Source organism: Halichoerus grypus, chromosome 4, assembly GCF_964656455.1.
Source record: "Halichoerus grypus chromosome 4, mHalGry1.hap1.1, whole genome shotgun sequence".
Classification (NCBI taxonomy): Eukaryota; Metazoa; Chordata; class Mammalia; order Carnivora; family Phocidae; genus Halichoerus; species Halichoerus grypus.
The window spans coordinates 143,747,055-143,767,840 of record NC_135715.1 but is presented as its reverse complement, the minus strand read 5'-3'; the positions used below and the strand labels follow the sequence as shown (position 1 = coordinate 143,767,840).

Genomic DNA, 20,786 nt, shown 5'->3' with positions numbered 1-20,786 from the left:
ATTTTTAAGTCACTTGTGTTTGTAAGCAGTGTGATTTCTAAATATTATTCACTTGCCAATCAAAATGTCAATCAAATGGCTTTCCTATCTTATATAACTTCTTTCTCCTTGATTTCATAATTATTGTATTTTTCATATATATTTTATAATTTTATGAATGCTCAACTGATCTGTCAAAACAAAGTTCCAAGCATCCTGTCGGTTCCATTGTTCATCAGTTCCATTTCTTCCCCTAGAGACTTCCTCCTACATCCTTTCCTACTTCATCTAGACTAGTTAATTTCTAGGATGGTCGCATGTCTCTTATTCAGAGACTTCCCTTCACCTCTCTGCATTAGACTCATGTTATGTCTTTGTTTTGGTCAAATGCATTTCTCAGTGGCTTCCTGAAAAAGAGTGCATGGAAAGTCAAATTTTGGGAGTCACTGAATATCTGAAAAAGCCTTTATTCTTTCTTCAAATTTGATTGAAAGTTTGGCTGTGTATAGAATTCTAGGTTGACTCCATACCAGCTACATAACATACAGGGCTTGGTGCAAAATGAAAATGTGGGACTTCTTGTTCAAAAATTATTAAGAATTTCAAGAGGATGACAGCAGAGCACTATACGAAGAGTGCTTCTAAACACAAGGTCCTTTGTAACTATCAGGTCACACACCCATGAAACTGACCCTGGTGGGCCCTTTCAAAATGGTGATTCTTAGTTCTGGGTAATTGACTTTTTCTTTGATCATTTCCTATATCCTTGATGTCTAGAACTTTAGTTCACTGGATGTTAGATCTCCTGAACTGGCCTCTAATTTTTTTATCTTTATTATTCTATTATCCCTCTTGCTGTCTTTTCTCCTCTATAGGATATTAGACTTTTTTCTCTACTCCTTCTTTGACACTTTTATGTAAATCACTAGGATTCATTTCTAAGAGGTTCTTCAATACCATTTATTCCATTTTTTAAAAGTAGCATTATATTCTTGTTTCATGGATGAATCTCTTATTTTTCCCAGAGGAATCTCTTATTTTCTCTTTTTTAAATGTTTTTCTTTGGTCTTTGTATTTTTTCTGTTTTCCCCAAGTTTTTTAAATTTTATTTATATTTGTCTATGTCTTTCATGTTGGAGGTTTTCCCTCCATGCTTGCTCACTGTTGACAGGCCATTAATATTAAAGAGTGTGGCTCTGAGAAGTGATTAGAATCTCTCTTGCATAGGTAGTGCTTGTCACCTGCTGAGCTTCACTGAAGGGTGAGCCAGCTGTGCAGGAGAGCCGCGAGACCAAATGTGTAATATATTTATAGATTTAAATATGTGTTTAAATGTCTGTGTTTTACATATATATTTAATATACATATTTATTTAAATATATAATCTTTAAAGAAAATCCTGAAAAATCCACACAGTCCATAGTATTTCCAAGAAGTAAAGTAGCAAGGCACAAATGATTGGTTCCCTCTATAGAGCCAATATGATCTTATTGTTCTTTTGCCTTCAAGTAGGAAAAAATTGATCTTGAAAGCATTTCTAATTATTTGAGTGTTTGTGTCTCTGTACTTATAAGGAATTCTTCCACATGCGAGGAATTATGCATGCCCATTTCTGTAATAAAAAGTTTACTTGAGGGGTACCTGGGTGGCTCAGTTGGTTGAGCGTCTGACTTTGGCTCGGTTGTGATCTCGGGGTCCTGGGATGGATCCCCACGTCGGCTCCCTGCTGAGCAGGAAGTCTGCTTCTCCCTCTGCCTCTGCTCCTCCCCCTGCTCATGCTCTCTCTCTCTCTCTCCTCTTTCTCTCAAATAAATGAATAAAATCCTTAAAAAAAAGTTTACTTGAGGTAAAGTGATAAACAGTTTACCTAAATTGTGATTTGGGGAGAAGAGAGATTACATATTCCTTTGTACTTAAAAAAAATACTTTTCCAAAAAAGAATACTTTTCCATCATATATTCTCCACCTCAGTTGGATTATTTTGCTCCTTTAAATGTAGAATGTAAACTTATTTTAAAGGTTAATAATATTTGTCATACAATTGTTCCCATTGTTTTTAATGATACCAATTGTTTTAGGAATCATTTATCTCATAAAATAAAGGTAACAGGAGCTTTACAATTATAATATTTTCCTAGGTGAAAGAAAAAGTCTTAAAAATACTTTATAAGCCTTGCTTCTTAGACTGAGGTTATGATTTAGTTTCCTAAGCACTGACCTGTGGAGTAGACAAGAGAATTTCACTATTTAATGGCTTCTTATTATCATTTTTTATCATGTTGGAATCAGATGCAACAGAACTTACTGAAAACTACATAGTAGCTTCTTTGTTGACAGTCCCTTTTTGTGGGTTTTTGTGCACTCCTGTGTAAGGCCATCTTTTAGTGTTAATGTTAATATCTGCTATAGATATTCTTTTAGCTTTACCTTTTATGCTTCTCAGTATGGTGTTATTAGAACCATATTTTTCTCACTTTTGTATTTCAATAAGGTCACAAATGGGGATGTTGATAGGGATTTAACAATTATCAATCTCTTTTAAATTGCATTAATTTATTTATTATTCAGGCTCTATAGCATTAGGGATGTCCTAGACAGTTTATATCCTAGAATTAATAAAGACTTGCATAGATACAGAAGATTTTTTTTAATTTTATTTATTTATTTGAGAGAGAGAGACAGAGATAGTGAGAGAGAGCACAAGTGGGGAGGAGAGGGAGAAGCAGGATCCCCACAGAGCAAGGAGCCTGATGCAGGACTCGATCCCAGGACCCCGGGTCATGATCTGAGCCGAAGGCAGACGCTTAACCGACTGAGCCACCCAGGCACCCTGGAAGATTTTTCAATATGAGAACATTCTTAGTTCTGCAGGTGGTCCTTCTGCAAGATTGGGTCATGTAGCAGTATCTTAGAAGGTAACTTAACAGTATTTGAAGTAGTTGATTATGAAAACTACACCAGTTTATATTGAGTAATATTCTTTTTTTAAAAATTTTTTATTGTTATGTTAATCCCCATACATTACATCATTAGTTTTAGATGTAGTGTTCCATGATTCATTGTTTGTGCATAACACCCAGTGCTCCATGCAGAACGTGCCCTCTTTAATACCCATCACCAGGCTAACCCATCCTCCCACCCCCCTCCCCTCTAGAACCCTCAGTTTGTTTTTCAGAGTCCATCGTCTCTCATGGTTCGTCTACCCCTCCGATTTCGCCCCCTTCATTCTTCCCCTCCTGCTATCTTCTTCTTTTTTTTTTCTTAACATATATTGCATTACTTGTTTCTATATTGAGTAATATTCTTATTTATGTGGGTGGTCCTTCTGCAAGATTGGGTCATGTAGCAGTATTTTAGAAGGTAATTTAACAGTATTTAAAGTACTTGATTCTGAAAACTACACCAGTTTATATTAAGTATTTTTTCATTTAGGAAGTTGCAGCTCTATATTTGAATAAAAAAATACTCAATCATTTTCTATAGCTAAGTATTCTTTGTTCAAAGGTAGGAATTTTTTCTAGTCTGTAACTACTTATTGAATCACAAAGCCAATCAGTCATTTTCAAAGACAGTGTTTTTATTTTCATTTCTGTCTTCTTTTAAGTGTTCTGATCATTAGAAGGTAAGGAAGTTCCTCCAAAAAGCTAAGAAGATCAGAATCTGTTCATAATATTCAGGCTGATATTAAAAGTCTTATGAATTATCAAAGATTAATGTCATTCTCTTTGGGAAAAGATCATTAGGAGTGTATTTTAATAAAATTGATGAAAAGTGAAGATATGTAAGAAACACCTATTTTGCATATGCCCTTTTTGTATCTCCAATTACTGATTACATATTTCAGTTTTAAGTTATAATTTGGTAAATATTGACATATGTAGACATCTATGAAACCATGACTACAATTAAGAAAATTAACATTTCTGTTAATTTCAAAACTTTCTTGAGCTCCTTTGTAATCCTTCCCTCCCTTTCCTTCCCGATCCCCACCTCCTCCATTCCCAGGCAACCACTGATCTGCTTCCTGTCACTATAATAATCATTTGCATTTTCTACAATTTGTATAAATGGAATCATACAGTATGCACATATCTCATTTCACTCAGCATAATTATTTGGCATTTATCATGTCAGTAGTTCATTTCTTTTATTGCTGAGTAGAACTTCTTTGGATGGATATGCCTAGTTTGTCTCTTTACTGTTGATGAACATTTGGGTTGTTTACAGTTTGGGGCTATTACAAATAAAGTTTCTATGAACATTTGTGTACAAGTCTTTGAAAGGACATATATTTCTTGTTCTCTCCACCAAAGAATAGAATGGCTGATTCATTAGGTAGATACATGTTTAACTTTTTAAGAAACTGTTTTCAGAATCACTGTATCTATTTACATCCCCAACAATAGTTTATGGTAGTTTTAGTTGCTTAATATCTTTGCCAATATTTGGTATGACCAGTTATTTTACTTTTGGCCATTCTAGTAGGTGTTTAATTATATCTCATTATTTTTTGTTTTAATTTGAATTTTTTCCTAATGATTAATAATTTTGAGCATATTTTCATATTTGCCATGAATATATATTTTTTTAGTGAAGAGTTTGTTCAAATCATTTGCAAATTTTGTATTGGATTGTTTGTCTTGTTATTATTGAGTTTTGCAAGATCTTTATGTTTTGGATATGAATTCTTTATCAGATACATGATTTGCAAATATTTTCTCCCAGTCTACGGCTTTTCTTTTCATTTTTTTTTTAACAGTGTTTCTGAAGAACAGAAGCTCTTAAGATTGATGAAGTTCAACTTACTATTTTTTCATAGGTAGTGCTTTAGGTGCTGTATACAAGACACCTTTGGCTGAGTCAAAATGACAAAATTTTCTCCTATGTTTTCTTCTAGGTTTATAGTTCTAGGATATACATTTAGATCTGTGAATACACGTATGGATCAAATTTCCTTTTACACATAGATATTTCTATTTATCCAGCACCATTTATTGTGAAGGCTATCCTTTTTCCACTAAATTATCTTTGCTTCTTTTTCTAAAATCAATTCTATATATTGGTAGATATCTTTCTAGACTATATTCTGTTCCATTGATCTATCAACCTATCCTGGTGCTACTAATGTACCATATTGTGTTATTTTTAACCATACTGATTACTGTAGCTTTAAAGTAAGTCTTGAAGGGGCACCTGGGTGGCTCAGTCAGTTAAGCGGCTGCCTTCAGCTCAGGTCATAATCTCGGGGTCTGGGGTCCTGGGATCAAACCCCTTGTCAGGATCCCTGCTCAGTGGGGAGTCTGCTTCTCCCTCTCCCTCTGCCCCTCCTCCTTGCTTGTGTTCTCTCGCTCTCAAATAAATAAAATCCTAAAAGAATTAAAATAAGTCTTAAAGTCTTATAAGTATTGAAATAGTGTTAAGTCCTCCAACCTGTTCTTTTCGTTACATTTGTTTTGAATCAGCATGTCAATATACACAACAATAAAAAAAAGTCTGCTAGGACATTTATTAAGATGGCATTGAATCTATAGTTAAATTGGGGGGAAATTATGTGTTAACAATATTGAGTCTTTCAATCCATGAACACAATACATCTCATTTATTTAGGTCTACTTTAATTCCTTTCAGCAATGTTCTGTAGTTTTCGTGTATAGGGCTTCCATATTATTTTGTCAGACTTATGTCCTTTTTGGTAGTTTTAAATGATACTGCCTTTCATTTTAATTTCAAATTGTCCATTACTATCATATAGAAAAGATACTGACTTTTTTATTTGTTTCTCTATATTGCAAACTAGTTAAAATCATTTATTACTTTTAGTAACCTTTTGGTATATTCTATCAGGTTTTCTACTTAGAGAATCATATTGCCTGTGAACAAAGATAGTATTATTGCTTCTTTTCCAATTGGATGCCTTTTATTCTTACCTTATTGAATTGGCTATAAGATCCAGTACAGTGATGAATAGCTGGGGTAAGAGTAGACCCTTCCTTATTCCTGATGTTTGGAGGAAAGTATTCAGTTATTTAACTTTACTAATGACATTAGCTGTAGATTTTTATATAACCTCCATCAAGTGAGGAAGCTCCTCTTATTCCTAATATACTAAGAGTTTCAGTGAGCAATTGATGTTGGATTTTGTCAAGTGCTTTTTGAGTATTTATTGAGATGATCATATGGCTTTTCTTATTTAGTCTCTTAATATAATGTTACATTGATCAATTTTTCAATCTTATAACAACCCTGCATTCCTGGGATAAATCTTTTTTATGATATACTATTCTTTTATGTATTTGTGGATTTGATTTCCTAAAATATTAAGGGTTTTTACATTTATGTTCATGAGGAATATTTATTGATATGTTGCTCCTCTTCCTCCACCTCCTCCTCCTCTTCTTCCTTCTTCTTCTTCTAATGTTTTCATCTGGTTTTGTTATAAGGGTAATTTTGACCTCTCAGAATGACATAGGATTAGGACATAGGATTTTTCTGGAAAAGTTTGCAGAGAATACGTGTTTTTACTTCCTGAAATTTTTGACATAATTCACCAATAAAACCATCTGGGCCTGAAGTTTTCTTTATGTTAACATCTTTACAAATTTAGTTTACCCATTTCTTTCTGAGATTTGGTAGCTTGTGTCTTTTAAGGAAATTGTTCAGTCTATGAATTGTTGAATTTATTGGCATAATGTTGTATATATTATTGTGTTTTAATAATGACTTTTAACATCCTTGCCTTCTAATTCTATCATCTTTGCCATATTTGGGTCAAGTTTGGCTGGTTGATTTTTGTCCTCATTATGGATCAATTTTCCTGCTTCTTTGCGTCCCTCATAATTTTTTTTACTGGATGAAAAACCAATTGGGAAAACATCATGTACCCAAAATTGAAATTATAAGGAAGCCAGAGAAATTTCAGTTTTGTTAGTGAGGAGTAAATGAAGTGTGGTTTTGTTTCTAAGTTGGGAGAGAACACAATGGATGGTAATCTTCAAAGGGCTCATGATATAGGCAGCACCCCAGATATGCTTAGTTACTAAACATGATTCAGACAGTTAAAGATGGGATATGGAGGTATTTCAGTAAGAGAGAAGAGCTTCAATTTAGGATGATGAGAGAATGTTTGAGGAACAATGACTAAATCAGTTTTCTTGGAAATTAGGGTTGTATAAAAAAAGTAATGAGGAATGTATGCATTTCAACATTTGACCATATTAGGTGCATATGTCATGCCATCCCCAGAGATTGCAAATACCTTGAAGACAGGTACTGTGGTGTATACCCAGGTGCCCATGCATTATGTGTGTGTGTGTGTGTATCCTTATATATGCATTCATATATATTGTACATGTATTCATATATATATCTCATAGCCCCAGGTATAGTACTAAATGCTAAATATTTATTTAACTGACTTGGATTTTTAACACTTTTTTGGCAATATCATCTGCTTATAAATAGCTGGTCTATGATGTTTGATACAATAGCTGTTAACTTGTTTTACTACCCAACAGGGTAGCCAGTGGAGTCTCCAACCCAGCAATCAGTGGAAGCTGCACAGATTAGAACATCTAATATATCTATTTAACCTAAGCTTCGGGAACAAGAAGAACATACCTAGACCTTGCATTAAGAACACAGTTTTTCACTATGCTTCCCTACTCTGATGAAAGAAACCAAATCATGGGGTGCCTCGGTGGCTCAGTCAGTTGAGGAACCAACTCTTGATTTCGGCTCAGGTCATGATCTCAGGGTCGTGAGAGTGAACCCCACGTCGGGCTCCACGCTGGGCATGATCCTGCTTAAGATTCTCTCTCCTTCCCCTGTCCCTCCCTTCCTCAAAATAAATAAATAAATAGATAAATAAATAAATAAATATTAAAAAGACGTTTTACTAAATTAAGAGAACTTGTTTTTTATGCACATGACTGTGATTTCTTTTTTAGTTCTGAGAATTAACCCACAGGATGGCTGAGGTATTAGGTAAATATAGTTATCTTTTTTTAAAAAATTAAAATTTGTATAGATATATGTAGTAAAGCCTTAATACCTTAGAACCCACTAATTTAGAAATTATGATCATTTGAAAATGATTCATCTTTGCCATATTTGGGTCAAGGATGTTTGACCTTGTATCATCTATAAAGAGAGTGAAATAAGCCTAAATAAGATTGTTGGGGATTATTGTATGCATAAGTTGACTACAAAAGCAAGTTCACAATTGGAATAATAATTATATTAATTATTCCATTAACCTGCTGTTCTGATTATAAATAATCTGTTTACAATACAACAGTTTTCATTTTCTGTAAATAGAATTTTGCACTCGGTAGAGAAAATTTGGTGCATACAGGCAAAGGAGATAAAAGAGAAAGAAGTCCCAGTAACCCCCAAATCTATATTTCCTTCCAGTCTTTTTGGATTGACATAGTGAGTTTTGGAGTGTGTGTGTGTGTGTGTGTGTGTGTGTGTGTGTATGGGATGCAGAGGTGGTTATGATTTTATAGTTATAACCTTATCTAACTTAACCTTATCTAACTTGATTTTCTGATTAGGTGGTAAAACCTTTTTGGAGTATTTTTGGAGTATTTTTTCAGAGCAATTTCTTGTGTCAGATTATAGGTTTATACCCATAATAAAATATAAAAATTCATAACCTTTGTTGTTTTTAAACCACATCAAGATGTCTCTGTGAAACAGCATGTTCCTTGTCACTGGTTTCATCGGGTCTTATCTGCTGATGGGATGATACCCCTGGGAACAACTGCAGGCTGTCATGATTTAGGAAGTGCACCTATGGGTAGCTTCCCAGGGACATCCCCTTTTCATTTTCTATGATGATTTTGCCATTCTCGAGTTCTTTATTTTGAGTCATTTCTTATTTGACTTATCAGTTAGGATTGGGTTCAGCTGCACATAAAAGTCTCAAAATAATAGTAGCTTAAATACAACATTTTTTTCTTCTCATGAAATAATTTCAGAGGTAGGTGACTTCATTCAGGTAGATTTACAGCATGGGACTCAGGCCACTGGCATCTTCTTTCTCTGCCATTCTTAGTGGGTAACTTCCTATTGCCAGGTGGCCTCATGATCCTAAATGGCTGCTGGACCTTGAGACAGTTCCACTACATTTGGGCAGCAAGGAATTGGCAAGGATAAAAGAGAATGCCTTCCAGCTGAGTTAGCCCTCTTCAAAATCATTGTTCTGAAACTCTTACTCAACAACCTCCTATTACTCTCCTTGGCCAGAAAGCAGTTGAATGACTATACTAGCTTCAAGAGAGCCTGAAAAATGTAGGTTTTTAGTGGAGAAAATTGTGAATTCAAATAAAAAAGAGTTTATTTATTCCGAAGAAGAGAAGCCAATCATCTGAAGTACTTAGTGCTTTTAAAAGTACCTCATACAACCACCAAATACAACCACATTGTAGCAAGTAATTTTCACAAGAAGGATACATGAGTGGTATATGTTTAAGTCATTGCAGAGCTGTGACTCTTTCTTTTGCTCTCACACATAAAAGGCAATTTCACTAAGTATAACGTGCTTGGGTCAATAAGCATTACAAAAATCTCAGAACACTCTATGTGTTACTCCATTATCATCATATTCAGACAGGCTTAATTTTTCCTTTCTCAGTAACCTGTTTTAGTTGTTATCTTTGTTTTGTTTTACTTCGCTGACTGTATGAGTAGACTTTTTTAAATTAACACATAGATTTTATTTTGCATTGTTGTTATCTGTTAATATTTTATCATACAAAAATGTATGGCACAAAAAATAATTGTAGATTCCTGAAGAAGTTTTAGTCTAGGTGTGGCTTTTTTCCCATGGAGAAATAAAGTATTTGTCAAAACTCTTGCTGACATTTTTAACTCATCTTTAAACCCTTAGCCTTGGTATTAGAAATCATCCAAAATAAATTTTCAGAAAATCTGCTACGCTATCTCTAAGACAGTGCCTAAAAGTAGATACACTCCATTCTCTCTAAAATACCTTTGTTCAGGAATGGAATTAAATTTCGTCTCCTAATAGGAAAATGGATAAATAGTCCTCACATTGTTTATCTATAATATGTAGAGAGTAAAGAATATGTTTTCCTTTTCTGCCTAGTATAGGGTAATATCTTCAGAAACGCTTGGTTTAGAATTAATGCACAGAAGTTTCTGAAAATGTTAGGAACTTACAGAAGTATTGGTATTCATATTATCTCACTCCATATCTATTGCTACATAAAAAATTAATCCTCAAATTTAATGTCTTGAAACAATAATATTAATTATCTCCCAGTTTCTGTAAGTCAGGAATCCAGACATGGCTTAATTGATCCCTATGCTTTAAAATTCCTCAGGAAGTTGGAACATTGTATGTGCAAAAGAAGAGAAAATATTGTACAGATTCGCCTCAGGTGAAAAATCATTTCAGTAAAAACAAGAAGCATACATACATATATTTTTTTTCTCATCATAATTGTATTTTCTCAGATCTTTTGCCTTTCTTTTTGTCTTTATTGCTATATACTGAATAATTGCTACAGTAGTGATATAAATAGTACCCTTTAAATAATTTTTAGTGCCAAATCTGAAGAAGGAGAACAGCCATAGAATAAATTCTAGTGTCGGGAATATACTTTTATGGAAATATTTCTATTGTTTTGAATTTTCAGAAAGACTATCCTTGAAATATAGTACCTAAAATAGCAATCTACCACCCTAATATTATTGAGAGGTGAATATAATTTTCAAGAGTTGTTCAAGTGACAAAAACTGAACTTAATTATATCAAAAAAATTCCTGAAAATATTTCTATTTGATGGGCTAGAAAAATATATTACTGGTTTAACTTGATTTGTGTATTTAATACTGGACTATTTTCCACATACTTATAATAAATCTCTTATTTCTCTTTTTTGACTACTTTTTTGAAACAGACTAAGATGCTTAGTGAAGCAGCTGGAAAAAGGTGATGTTAACATCGTAGACTTAAAGAAGAATATTGAATATGCAGCATCTGTGTTGGAAGCTGTTTACATTGATGAAACAAGGTGCGTTTTAGCCTCCCTACCCTTCTATCTTCTTCGCCTCCCTTCCCTTCTATCTTCTTTGCCTCTCTTACCTTTTCCTCTTTCTTGGCCTTCACTTATCTCAAATATGAATTTAGCATATCTTAGTCATGAAACCGGAATAAAGATCTTATTAAAATTTAAAGAGTTTTTCTTCATGTAGCTATTTAACTGGACTGTGATCCTTTCTTTAAAAATACACATTTTAATCCAAATAGGTGAACATAAAAAAAATAGTCAAACAATTAAGTCCTAAATGAACAAACTAAAGTCTCCTCTCTCCCTACCCTCATTGTCTTTAGGTGCAGATTTGTAAACTCAGAGACAGATATAGGCTTATATCGATTTTCACTGATACAAGGATTTTCCTATTATCTCAAGATTCCAGAGTTCCAGCTGAGAAAATGGATGTCGCATGTCCACACATTCTCATAAGATGTACCTGTCAGAATCTCTGTGCAGGGCTTGCTAAGAGACAGTCCCAAAAGTGTATTCAGTCATCACCTAGACCTTATCACCTAGCCTCATACTTAGCAGAGTGGTAAGGAGATAACGAAATGGGGATTTATTTGAAGAGGGTTCTTAGCCTGGTGCTGTGGCTGTTGACCAGGTCATTGGCAATATTTGGATACATTTTGGTTTGGTTGGTGGGAGTGTGCTACTGTAATGTGATGGGTAGAGGCTGGAGATACTGCTACAAATCCTACAATGCACAGGAAAATCCCCCACAACAAAGAGTTATCCAGCCCCAAGTGTCAATAGAATGGAGGTTAAGAAACCTTGGCCTTAAGAGAAAACTGTTCATTTTCCCTTTTTTTCCTCTAAGAGGGTACTTACCTCAGAACCTCAAGAGGGCATCCTGAGAATCCTAATGCTACTAGAAGGCTCAGTGGAGTATATGAGAGTTTGTAAGAGCTTTGACCACTATCTCTTAGAGTTTAGAGTGTACTAAGACTGGTTCCTGATTGTCATCTCAACAGAGATAAAGGTGGCAGGCTGATTCAGACTACCTTGAATTCACAGGTAAAAGGGACACTGTGGAGGAAGAGACATGTCCCTCCAGAGTTTAGCACAGAAAAGGCACTAAGCTTTTCAAAGTCATGAGGCAAGTGAAGTAGAAGTCTTTTGAAGGGATTGACCAGTAGTGGAAGAAAACTGACTTCAGAAGATGAAAAAGAGGCTGGCTGCATGGGGTGATTGTTGAACAAACCAGGGAGAAATCATAAATATGCAGCCCAAATATCAGAGAACACATAACATCCAAGAGGGTTGTAGCAAGTTCTCTGAAGGAAACACAAAAGCTCCCCAGAAGAGAAAAATAACCAGCATTTGGGCATTTGCCCCATAGATGACAACAAACACATCAGTCTTGTAACACCCTCTGACTCCTGTAATTTCCTGCCACCCCCCCACCACCACCACATTGTTGAACGATGAGAAACAGCAGAGTGAGTGGGACAGATGATGGGACATGGAGAGTGTGGACATCCATCACTCCCCTTCGCTTCTGCAGGTATCCATGCATGAGTCAGGCCTGAGCTTGGCAAAGGCGAGAACTGTTAAACCAGATGTGAGACTGAAGTTCTTACATATCCATGTGTACTGGGCTTAAACACACACACACACACACACACACACACACACACACACACACCACTTGTTGTTTCACAGGTTAAAATTCACATGATTTAAAAATAAAGATAATGTAAAAAGGTGCCTTATGAAAGTCTTGCCTCCACCCTTATCCCATCCCAATCTACTCATATTTCCAATTCATAAATTTCTTATGTTTATTTCTAATGATATATTACGAATTTTTATTTCATATTTTTCTCTTCGCCTTTTATGGAAGTTAGACACTATATATATAGTGTTTCATGTTGCTTTCCTTCCCCTAAGGAAACTTGGAGATCTTCCTATATCAGGTACTGACCTTTTTAATATCAGACCGTGAGAATTTTCACTAATAACAGACAGAAAAGGGCATGGTGCAGGCTACACTGCACAGGTGATTTTTTTCTTTGTCCCCAGAACAGAACTCCTCTGTTAAAACATGATTTAGAGTCATAAATTGTGTGTGTGTGTGGGGGGGGTAATCATAGGCACACTTTTATTATTTTTTATTTTTTATTTATTTTTTATTTATTTATTTGAGAGAGAGAATGAGAGAGAGAGAGCATGAGAGGGAGGAGGGTCAGAGGGAGAAGCAGACTCCCTGCCGAGCAGGGAGCCCGATGCGGGACTCGATCCTGGGACTCCAGGATCATGACCTGAGCTGAAGGCAGTCGCTTAACCAACTGAGCCACCCAGGCGCCCATAGGCACACTTTTAGATCATAAACTTTATGCAGAATTGTTTTCCTGGTTAACTTTCACTGAATATATATAATGTATATAATTCTTCTAAGTGAACAGAGATTCAAAGTGTAAATTAAAAAATCTGACGTTTCTGTAATTTCCTTGCTCCTTCATTTTCACGTATGCTCTTCATTGTTCACAAATTGAGTGAATGTTCACAAATTGAGTGTTTAAGATTTCTTCAATCTGTCCTTGACATTTTATTTTTTGTATTCATTTATAAAACTAAAGAAATTTTATCTTAAGGAATTATTTGGAGATTTACAAAATTTGTTCATAATGGCATAACGTTAACTATCTGGTTTCCCTAAATACATCTTGTCTTTCATTTGATAGATTATTGTATGCTATATTTATTAAGTTTCCCAGAAAATTATGATTCTATGGATATGTCGTTAACTTAGTTCTCCATGATCCCTAACTCATTTACACATATGTTACATTTCTAAGTATAGTTACTTTTCATTTAAAAATTGCTTTTTTAGAAAATTGCTTTTTTGTGGGAAGAAAAAAATGCTTAACTGCTTCATAGTAGAACTGGTGTGTGTGTGTGTGTGTGTGTGTGTGTGTGTGTGTGTGTTCTCTTTAAAAAAAAAAAAAATCCCAGCTCTTAACACTACATCATTCCCAGTTTTTACTCAAATGACACAAACCTTTTCACTATTTTATTTTAATGCTTCCATGCCTCCATGGCGTCTTGATTTTTAAATTGGATTAATAATACTGCCCCACATTTGGATCATCTTCCAAGGGCTCATATTAGTCTCCCCACAACCCTATGTGTTACTTTCTGCACTTTACTAATAAGAGAACCAAAGGTCTTAGAAGTAAACAGGTTTGCCAATGGTCACAGATGTAGGCTTTGTCAAAACAGGGACAGAAACTAAGGTATGGCTTCTCTTCTTTCTCTTAGTATTCTTCTCTCTATAATTGGCAGCGTCTCAGGATGGTTTTTAATGACCTCTGAAAGATTAAGATGACAATGTGTAAAACATTCTGACAGTTGGAATTATAGATCCTAGAAAAACAATACCTAACATTTATTACTAAAAACCTCTTATTATAGCCTGCTATGTGCCAAGAACTCTTTTAAGCATTTTAATGCACTATTTCATTTAACCATCACAGTAATCCCATGACCTAGAAACTTTATTATTACCATTTTACATACCTCATACATATGAGGAAATACACTGACAGAAAGGTTACATAGCTTACCCCAGCATCTCATCTGCATCTCTTCAGTAACATCTGACTTCGGCGACTTTGGAGACTTCCTGGAAATTCTGATGAAAGCTCACATGCTGTCAGAGTTGTCAGACCCAGTGTTGTGTGGATTGTGTTTGTATCACTTCCAACTCTGCCTTCAGTGATGCCACATTGGTAGCTTGAAATTGGCTACAGTGGGAGTATTTATTTACACCATGGAAACTGGGAAATGCAACAAATCGGGATTTGTTTTTTCTGGAGAGCCTGTGGTTAAACATTTACCATAATGCCACTGGTTAGACCTAAGATTATCTCTTATGAATCTACTAAGGCCGTGATTTATGATCAAAATATCAGCTAGAAATTTTAGAGCAATAATCCTTGATGTGATTTGATTTCCAACAGACTTAGTAAGACACAGCAGTAAACTGAGAATGTTTTTGTTGAGATGCATATACAATTATTAGAGTTTGACTTTGGAATATTAGTAAAACAGATGATTTAGGAAGAGAGATGAAGAAGCATTTAGGTGCTTTTAAATTTTATATAAAAAACCTGCTGAATTCTGAGATGTTTTTAATGGAAAATTCTCTTTCTAGAAAAAAATGGTTTAGGGGCACCTGGGTCCCTCAGTTGGTTAAGTGTCTGCCTTCAGCTCAGGTCATGATCCCAGGGTCCTGGGATTGAGCCCCACATTGGGCTCCCTGCTCAGCGGGGAACCTGTTTCTCCCTCTCCCTCTCCCTCTGCTGCTCCCCCTGCTTCTGCTCTCTCTGTCAAATAAATAAATACAATCTTTAAAAAAAAAAAAAAAGGAAAAAATGGTTCAGTGAGTATTCCAGCGAGGCATTGTTTTTTTTTTAACTTGGGCTGGACTGCTGAAAAAGGTCAACACATAATAAAGCAGGATAAAACAAATTATTAATTGGTTTAAAACCCATACACACACACACACACACACACACACACACACACACACACACACACACACACACACACACACACACACTTTTCCTGTTAAGCTTTAGTGACTGCCAGGTTTCAGTTAAGAAAACAAATCAAAACAAAAAAAATCTCTTTTGAAGGATGATTTAAGTGAGAAAAATAAAAACGGAGTTTCTGACCAAATTTGAATTCTGACCTTCTTTGAAGGATTATAACATAATTTCCTTATGAATACAACTGTTTGTTGGTTTTTTAACAAGACATTTTCAAATGTAAATGCCAATATTTTATGAGTTCTGCTTTTGAAAGTGTCCCTAGAGGCTATTGTTTTTCAAAGCTGCAGAGTTGTAAGTCAGAAACATGTGGCCTTAAGGGAAAAAAAAAAACCTGTTCAATTGTCCTTATTTAGATTGGGATATTGCCAGGCAAACTTGCATCCTCAGCCTCATAAATTGCTATTCATGAGGGGAGGCAGCTGACTGGGAGGTATACTTTCAGAGATGGATATTATGTTTACTAATACCACCTAATAACACAATTTATATCTTCATCTTGTTAATGTGAACCAATCCAAGTCTTAGGATTACCATAGTTAGAGCACAGACTCTTGATTCAGAAAGAATGGGTTGTTCAAAGCCTGGATCCTCTGCTCAATACTTCCTTTCTTTAAACAAATTACTTAACTTCTCTATTTCCTAGCTTTATCATCTGTAAAATAAGAATAATGACAATGCTGGCCTCATAGGGTTGATCTGAGGATTAAATGACAGAGTAAAAGTTAAATAATAACCACTACTTTTGTCTTACTAATAAAAATGCAGATACCTCTAGGATATATATCATATTAAAATATAGAATTTATACTTCCAAGTGAATCAAATAATTTCCTGAAAGTAGTTTTTGATCCTGAAAAAAAAAAAAAAAGAAGACAGGTGGGCTATAGTTACCTGGAAATGAAAGCAAAGTCCAAACTGATGGAAAGGAATCTTAATAGGATACACATCTTGATAACAACATTCTCAGTTAACTTCTGTGTCTTACTAAGTCTAAGGGTCCTTCATTTTGTGAGAGATTAATTTGAGCAAGAATGCAGTTATGTCAATCAGGATTTTCAGAAGTTATTCTAGTAGAAAGTGAGTGAAGTTTGGAGCACTTTAGAGTCTAAGCCCCTTGAAATCATCGAGTACAGGGATTTACCAACAAATATTCACTCATGAAACAAATCGTTACTGAGCACCTGAAGTGAATACCAGACACATGGTCAGCAGAATCAAGAGTACAATTGTGCACACAGCTGGTGTCTAGAACTGGCTCAAGAGCTATGAAGACAAACCTAGGCATAAGGACAAATGTTGCAAGTAAGAAACAGGTAGGTTCTGAGTTAGGGAGAGAAACCCAAGCACACTGACAGATTACAGGAGGAAACACTAAAGAGCTGCACTCAGTTGTAATCAGAGAGAGTAAAAGGGAGTAAGAATTGTACAGAGTTAAGATTCCAAACTAGATAGGATTGGACTTGCAGGTATTCCTTAAAGTTAATGAGTTTTGTTCTCTGGCAAAGCTCCCCATGCTCATTCTTAAATGCATGGCTTCTAACAAAAGGACTTAATTTTTTAAAAACGTCTGGAGGGGCGCCTGGGTGGTTCAGTTGTTTAAGCGGCTGCTTTTGGCTCAGGTCATGATCCCAGGGTCCTGAGATGGAGTCTTGCATCGGGCTCCCTGCTCAGCAGGGAGCCTGCTTCTCCCTCTGCCTGCCGCTCTCCCTGCTCATGCCCTCTCTCACTCTCTCTCTCTGGCAAATAAATAAATAAAATCTTAAAAAAAATAAAAACGTCTAGAACATGCTAGATATATGAGCATTGGAGTTCAGAAATATAGTGTCAGAAATGTGAATTTGGGGATTGCAACACAGCGGTCTCAGATTTTTTTATGCTTTATTTTTATAATTGGAATTCCTTTGCTATTTCAACGTGTTCCCTATCCTAAAGTTTTTGGGAATGCTCAGTGAGTGTTTACTTATTTTACCCATCTTTCCTGGTTGTCACTTTCCTCTGCAGCTAGCTCTCTGGCTTCAAACTGCTGAATTGTTCCTCTGCAGGTCCCCTATTTTCCTCTCAAATCCAGCAATCCAAAGGTGGGTACTACTCCCAAGCGTGAGCTCAATGCCTTCCTCCAGCTCCCCAAACTGATGCTAGACTCAGCTGTAACTGCTCTAAGGCCTTCCTGATGGATGCTCTCAAAACCTACAATGCAACCCCTTCTGTAGAGGGGCATTTATCTGCATCCTCTAAAGTCTAAGCCCATCTTCCACACGCCAGCTTATCATCACCTATGGGAGTGCCTTTCAGCATATTTTCCTACTCTGAGTTCGGGACCTTAAGCTCCAAGGCCAAGAGAAAGGAAGGGGGCTATCAAAATTAATGTCAAATTGTGCATTCATCTCAAGGATCAACAACTATGTTCAAAGACTATGCAGTCTAAATCTATATTTAGACACTAAATTTGCAGCAATGCAACTGTGTTCCTAATGAGGACAATTATGTACATTACTGTTCAGAGTGGTTCATCTCTTGCAGGCACATTGTCTCAATCTTCTATATGCCAGAGTAGGGCCTTCACCTTACTTTTGTGTAGCTAATGGACCAATTGAAAAGATTTTTCATATAACAAAAGAGCAGTCTTTCTCTGAAGGTAAAATAAAGCCTCTGAAGAAAAAAAAAAGCAAATTATTTTTTGACTTTTCAAATGTGCATTTTTCTCACCTCTAACCATTAAGCTTTCAAACGCTCTTGGAGTTCCATCTCAATATGGGTCACCATGCAACCTTACTAACCGAAGTCAGGGGACAGGATGAAATGTCAGATAGAGGTGTGGATTGGGAGGGTAGTCAAGGACAGATATGGGAAAGGCAGGCATTGAAAGTTAGGCATGGAGCTACCAGAAAGGAGACATAGGAAGACTAGATCCAGAAGCAAGAGGCATATCTGAAGATAGGAAGCACCAAAAGCCAGTGGAGAGCTGGATTACTGAAAAGGGTAAATCAAATACCACAGGGAGAACCACTGAATGCAGTTAGGAGATCCCTGTTGCCTCTGAGTGGAGTTTCAGTAGAAAAGCTGGCCAGATTATGGTAGTATGAAGGATTAATGTGGAACAACTCAAGAAGAAATTAGATTATTTTTCAAGAATTTGTTAGTGTAGGAAAAATCCAAAATAGAACAATCTATTAGTAGGGACATTTACTTGTTTGTTTCATACTTTTTATAGAATGGAAGGCTTCCATTAGCCTGGAGACAAAGAGTGAAAATGATATTTGGGTTAAAGAGAAATAATATTTATAGAAAGATTAGGTGAGAAGTTATCCTTAGGAAGTTACCTTGGAAAAGAGACAAATGGCCAAGCACAACTGGAATATATAGATAAAGATGGAGCTAACAGTGCACAGCTAAGCCCTTCAAATAAGCAAAATGTAAGTAGCATTGCAAAATCAGAAAGGTTAGTTACTATTTATGTTTTTAAAGATTTTATTTTTTTATTTGAGAGAGAGAGAGAGTGCACAAGCAGGGGAAGTGGCAGAGGAAAAGGGAGAAGCAGATTCCCCGCTGAGCAGGGAGCCCGATGCAGGACTCAATTCCAGGACCCTGGCATCACAACCCCAGCTGAAGGCAGACACTTAACCGACTGAGCCACCGAGGCGCCCAGTTACTATTTATTTTAAACTCAGTTGTTCAGCATGGTTAAGAGCAAGCACTACGATACTTATGGCCAAAATATAGACCATGGGCTATAAAACTATGGGTTCAATGTGACATTGGAGAGCAACCCCTTTGTGGTTAGTCACTACAACCTGCACATCATGATGGCACTGACTCATGTGTACTCCATGGACATTTAGAACCAGCACAGGCAAGAAGGGGAAAAAAAGAGCAGGACTAATGAACACCTTTCATGACTATTTTAATTATAAGTGACAGGAAGCCCAACCAAACCACCTTCAAGAAAGTCTCACTGCCAAAACATTGATGGCTATTGCTGACTATAAGCATAGGTGACTCTGGGCAAAAATGATGTCAAGGGAGCCACTTCTGTGTTTCACTCATTCTGTAATGGCCTCCTTTTGATGCTTTGAGTGGTAGCAAGATGGCAATAGTATTTTCAAGCTTTATAGCCTCACACCTTCAAATGCAGCAGGAATGAGAAAGGGTTTCTTACCCAGAGGCTCCAACAAACACAACCTTTATGTTTCATGGATTCTAGTCGGGTAGTATGTGTATCCCTCAAACAGTGGGTCCAGGGGAGTTGGATATTTAAGTGCAGTGGTCAAACATCTCATGAGGCAGGTAAGAGATCAATTTTATTTAAATCACATGCCAAAGAATTGAGAATGGAGGAGAGTACTTTGCTAAACAACAACAACTTTGTCTTCTCTGGAGTAAAAATTAACATGTTTATGTTAGTATCACATGCGGGGGACCTGGATCAAGATTTGTGTGGGATGTTGAACAACTCCTATCCCGGCTTTGCTCCTACTAAGGATGAGCCTCTGGGCAAGAGTTTTTGATTTCCTTTTTCCCTAGTCATTGGTTTTTTAACATGGAAGATGAAGTCTCCAGTCCATTTCTGTTCTGGAATCCTGTGGTTTTATCCATGGTTGCAAAGTCCCATGTAAAGACCTACTCATGCCTAACCTACTCTGGTCACCATCAGGGTGACAGGAGGGAGCTGCTTGTCATTGGCTTAGTGAGGGAGCATTTATAGATACGGGCTCTTGTATATTTTAGATTGCTTTTATTTGGAGGAGTCTCGGAGGAAATCAATTTGAAGGGTATGTGCTAAGACACTGTTGGAGCTTAGTGATTCACTAAAAAGCAAATTCTGATTTTTATGAACTCCATTTTTATGGTGCGAGTTGTAGGGAGGGGTGGTTGTTTGGAGTGCTGTGTTTGTAGGCTGTTCTCACCCTGTGGATGGAGTGTGAAAACCAGGCTTAGAAAAAGTGGCAGTACATTTCGCTTGATTTTCATATTTTCTGTCCATCTGTGGTATATTACTTTCTATAAACTTTCAAAAACAGCCAGACTAGTGAAAAGGGAAAAAAAAAAAAATTGACCAGATCTTTTGAGAGATGACTAACAAGAAAAAGCTCCATGTATTATATAAGATCTTACTGTTTGTGAAATTTGGGGTCAGAAAAATATAAATGAATATTTACTAGATTTGAAAGAGATATAAATTAGG

The 20,786-nt window shown here is 36.1% G+C and overlaps 1 protein-coding gene across 6 annotated transcripts in view; it reads left to right on the top strand.

Moving 5' to 3' along the window:
• Positions 1 to 20,786, top strand: part of PDE1A (phosphodiesterase 1A) — a 323,167-nt gene that overhangs the window by 216,380 nt on the left and 86,001 nt on the right. For all 6 annotated transcript variants that reach the window (XM_078071072.1, XM_078071073.1, XM_078071071.1 and 3 more), the window contains exon 3: positions 10,908 to 11,021. In XM_078071072.1, the coding sequence (XP_077927198.1) occupies positions 10,908 to 11,021 (114 nt within the window). The remainder of the gene's footprint in view (positions 1 to 10,907; positions 11,022 to 20,786) is intronic.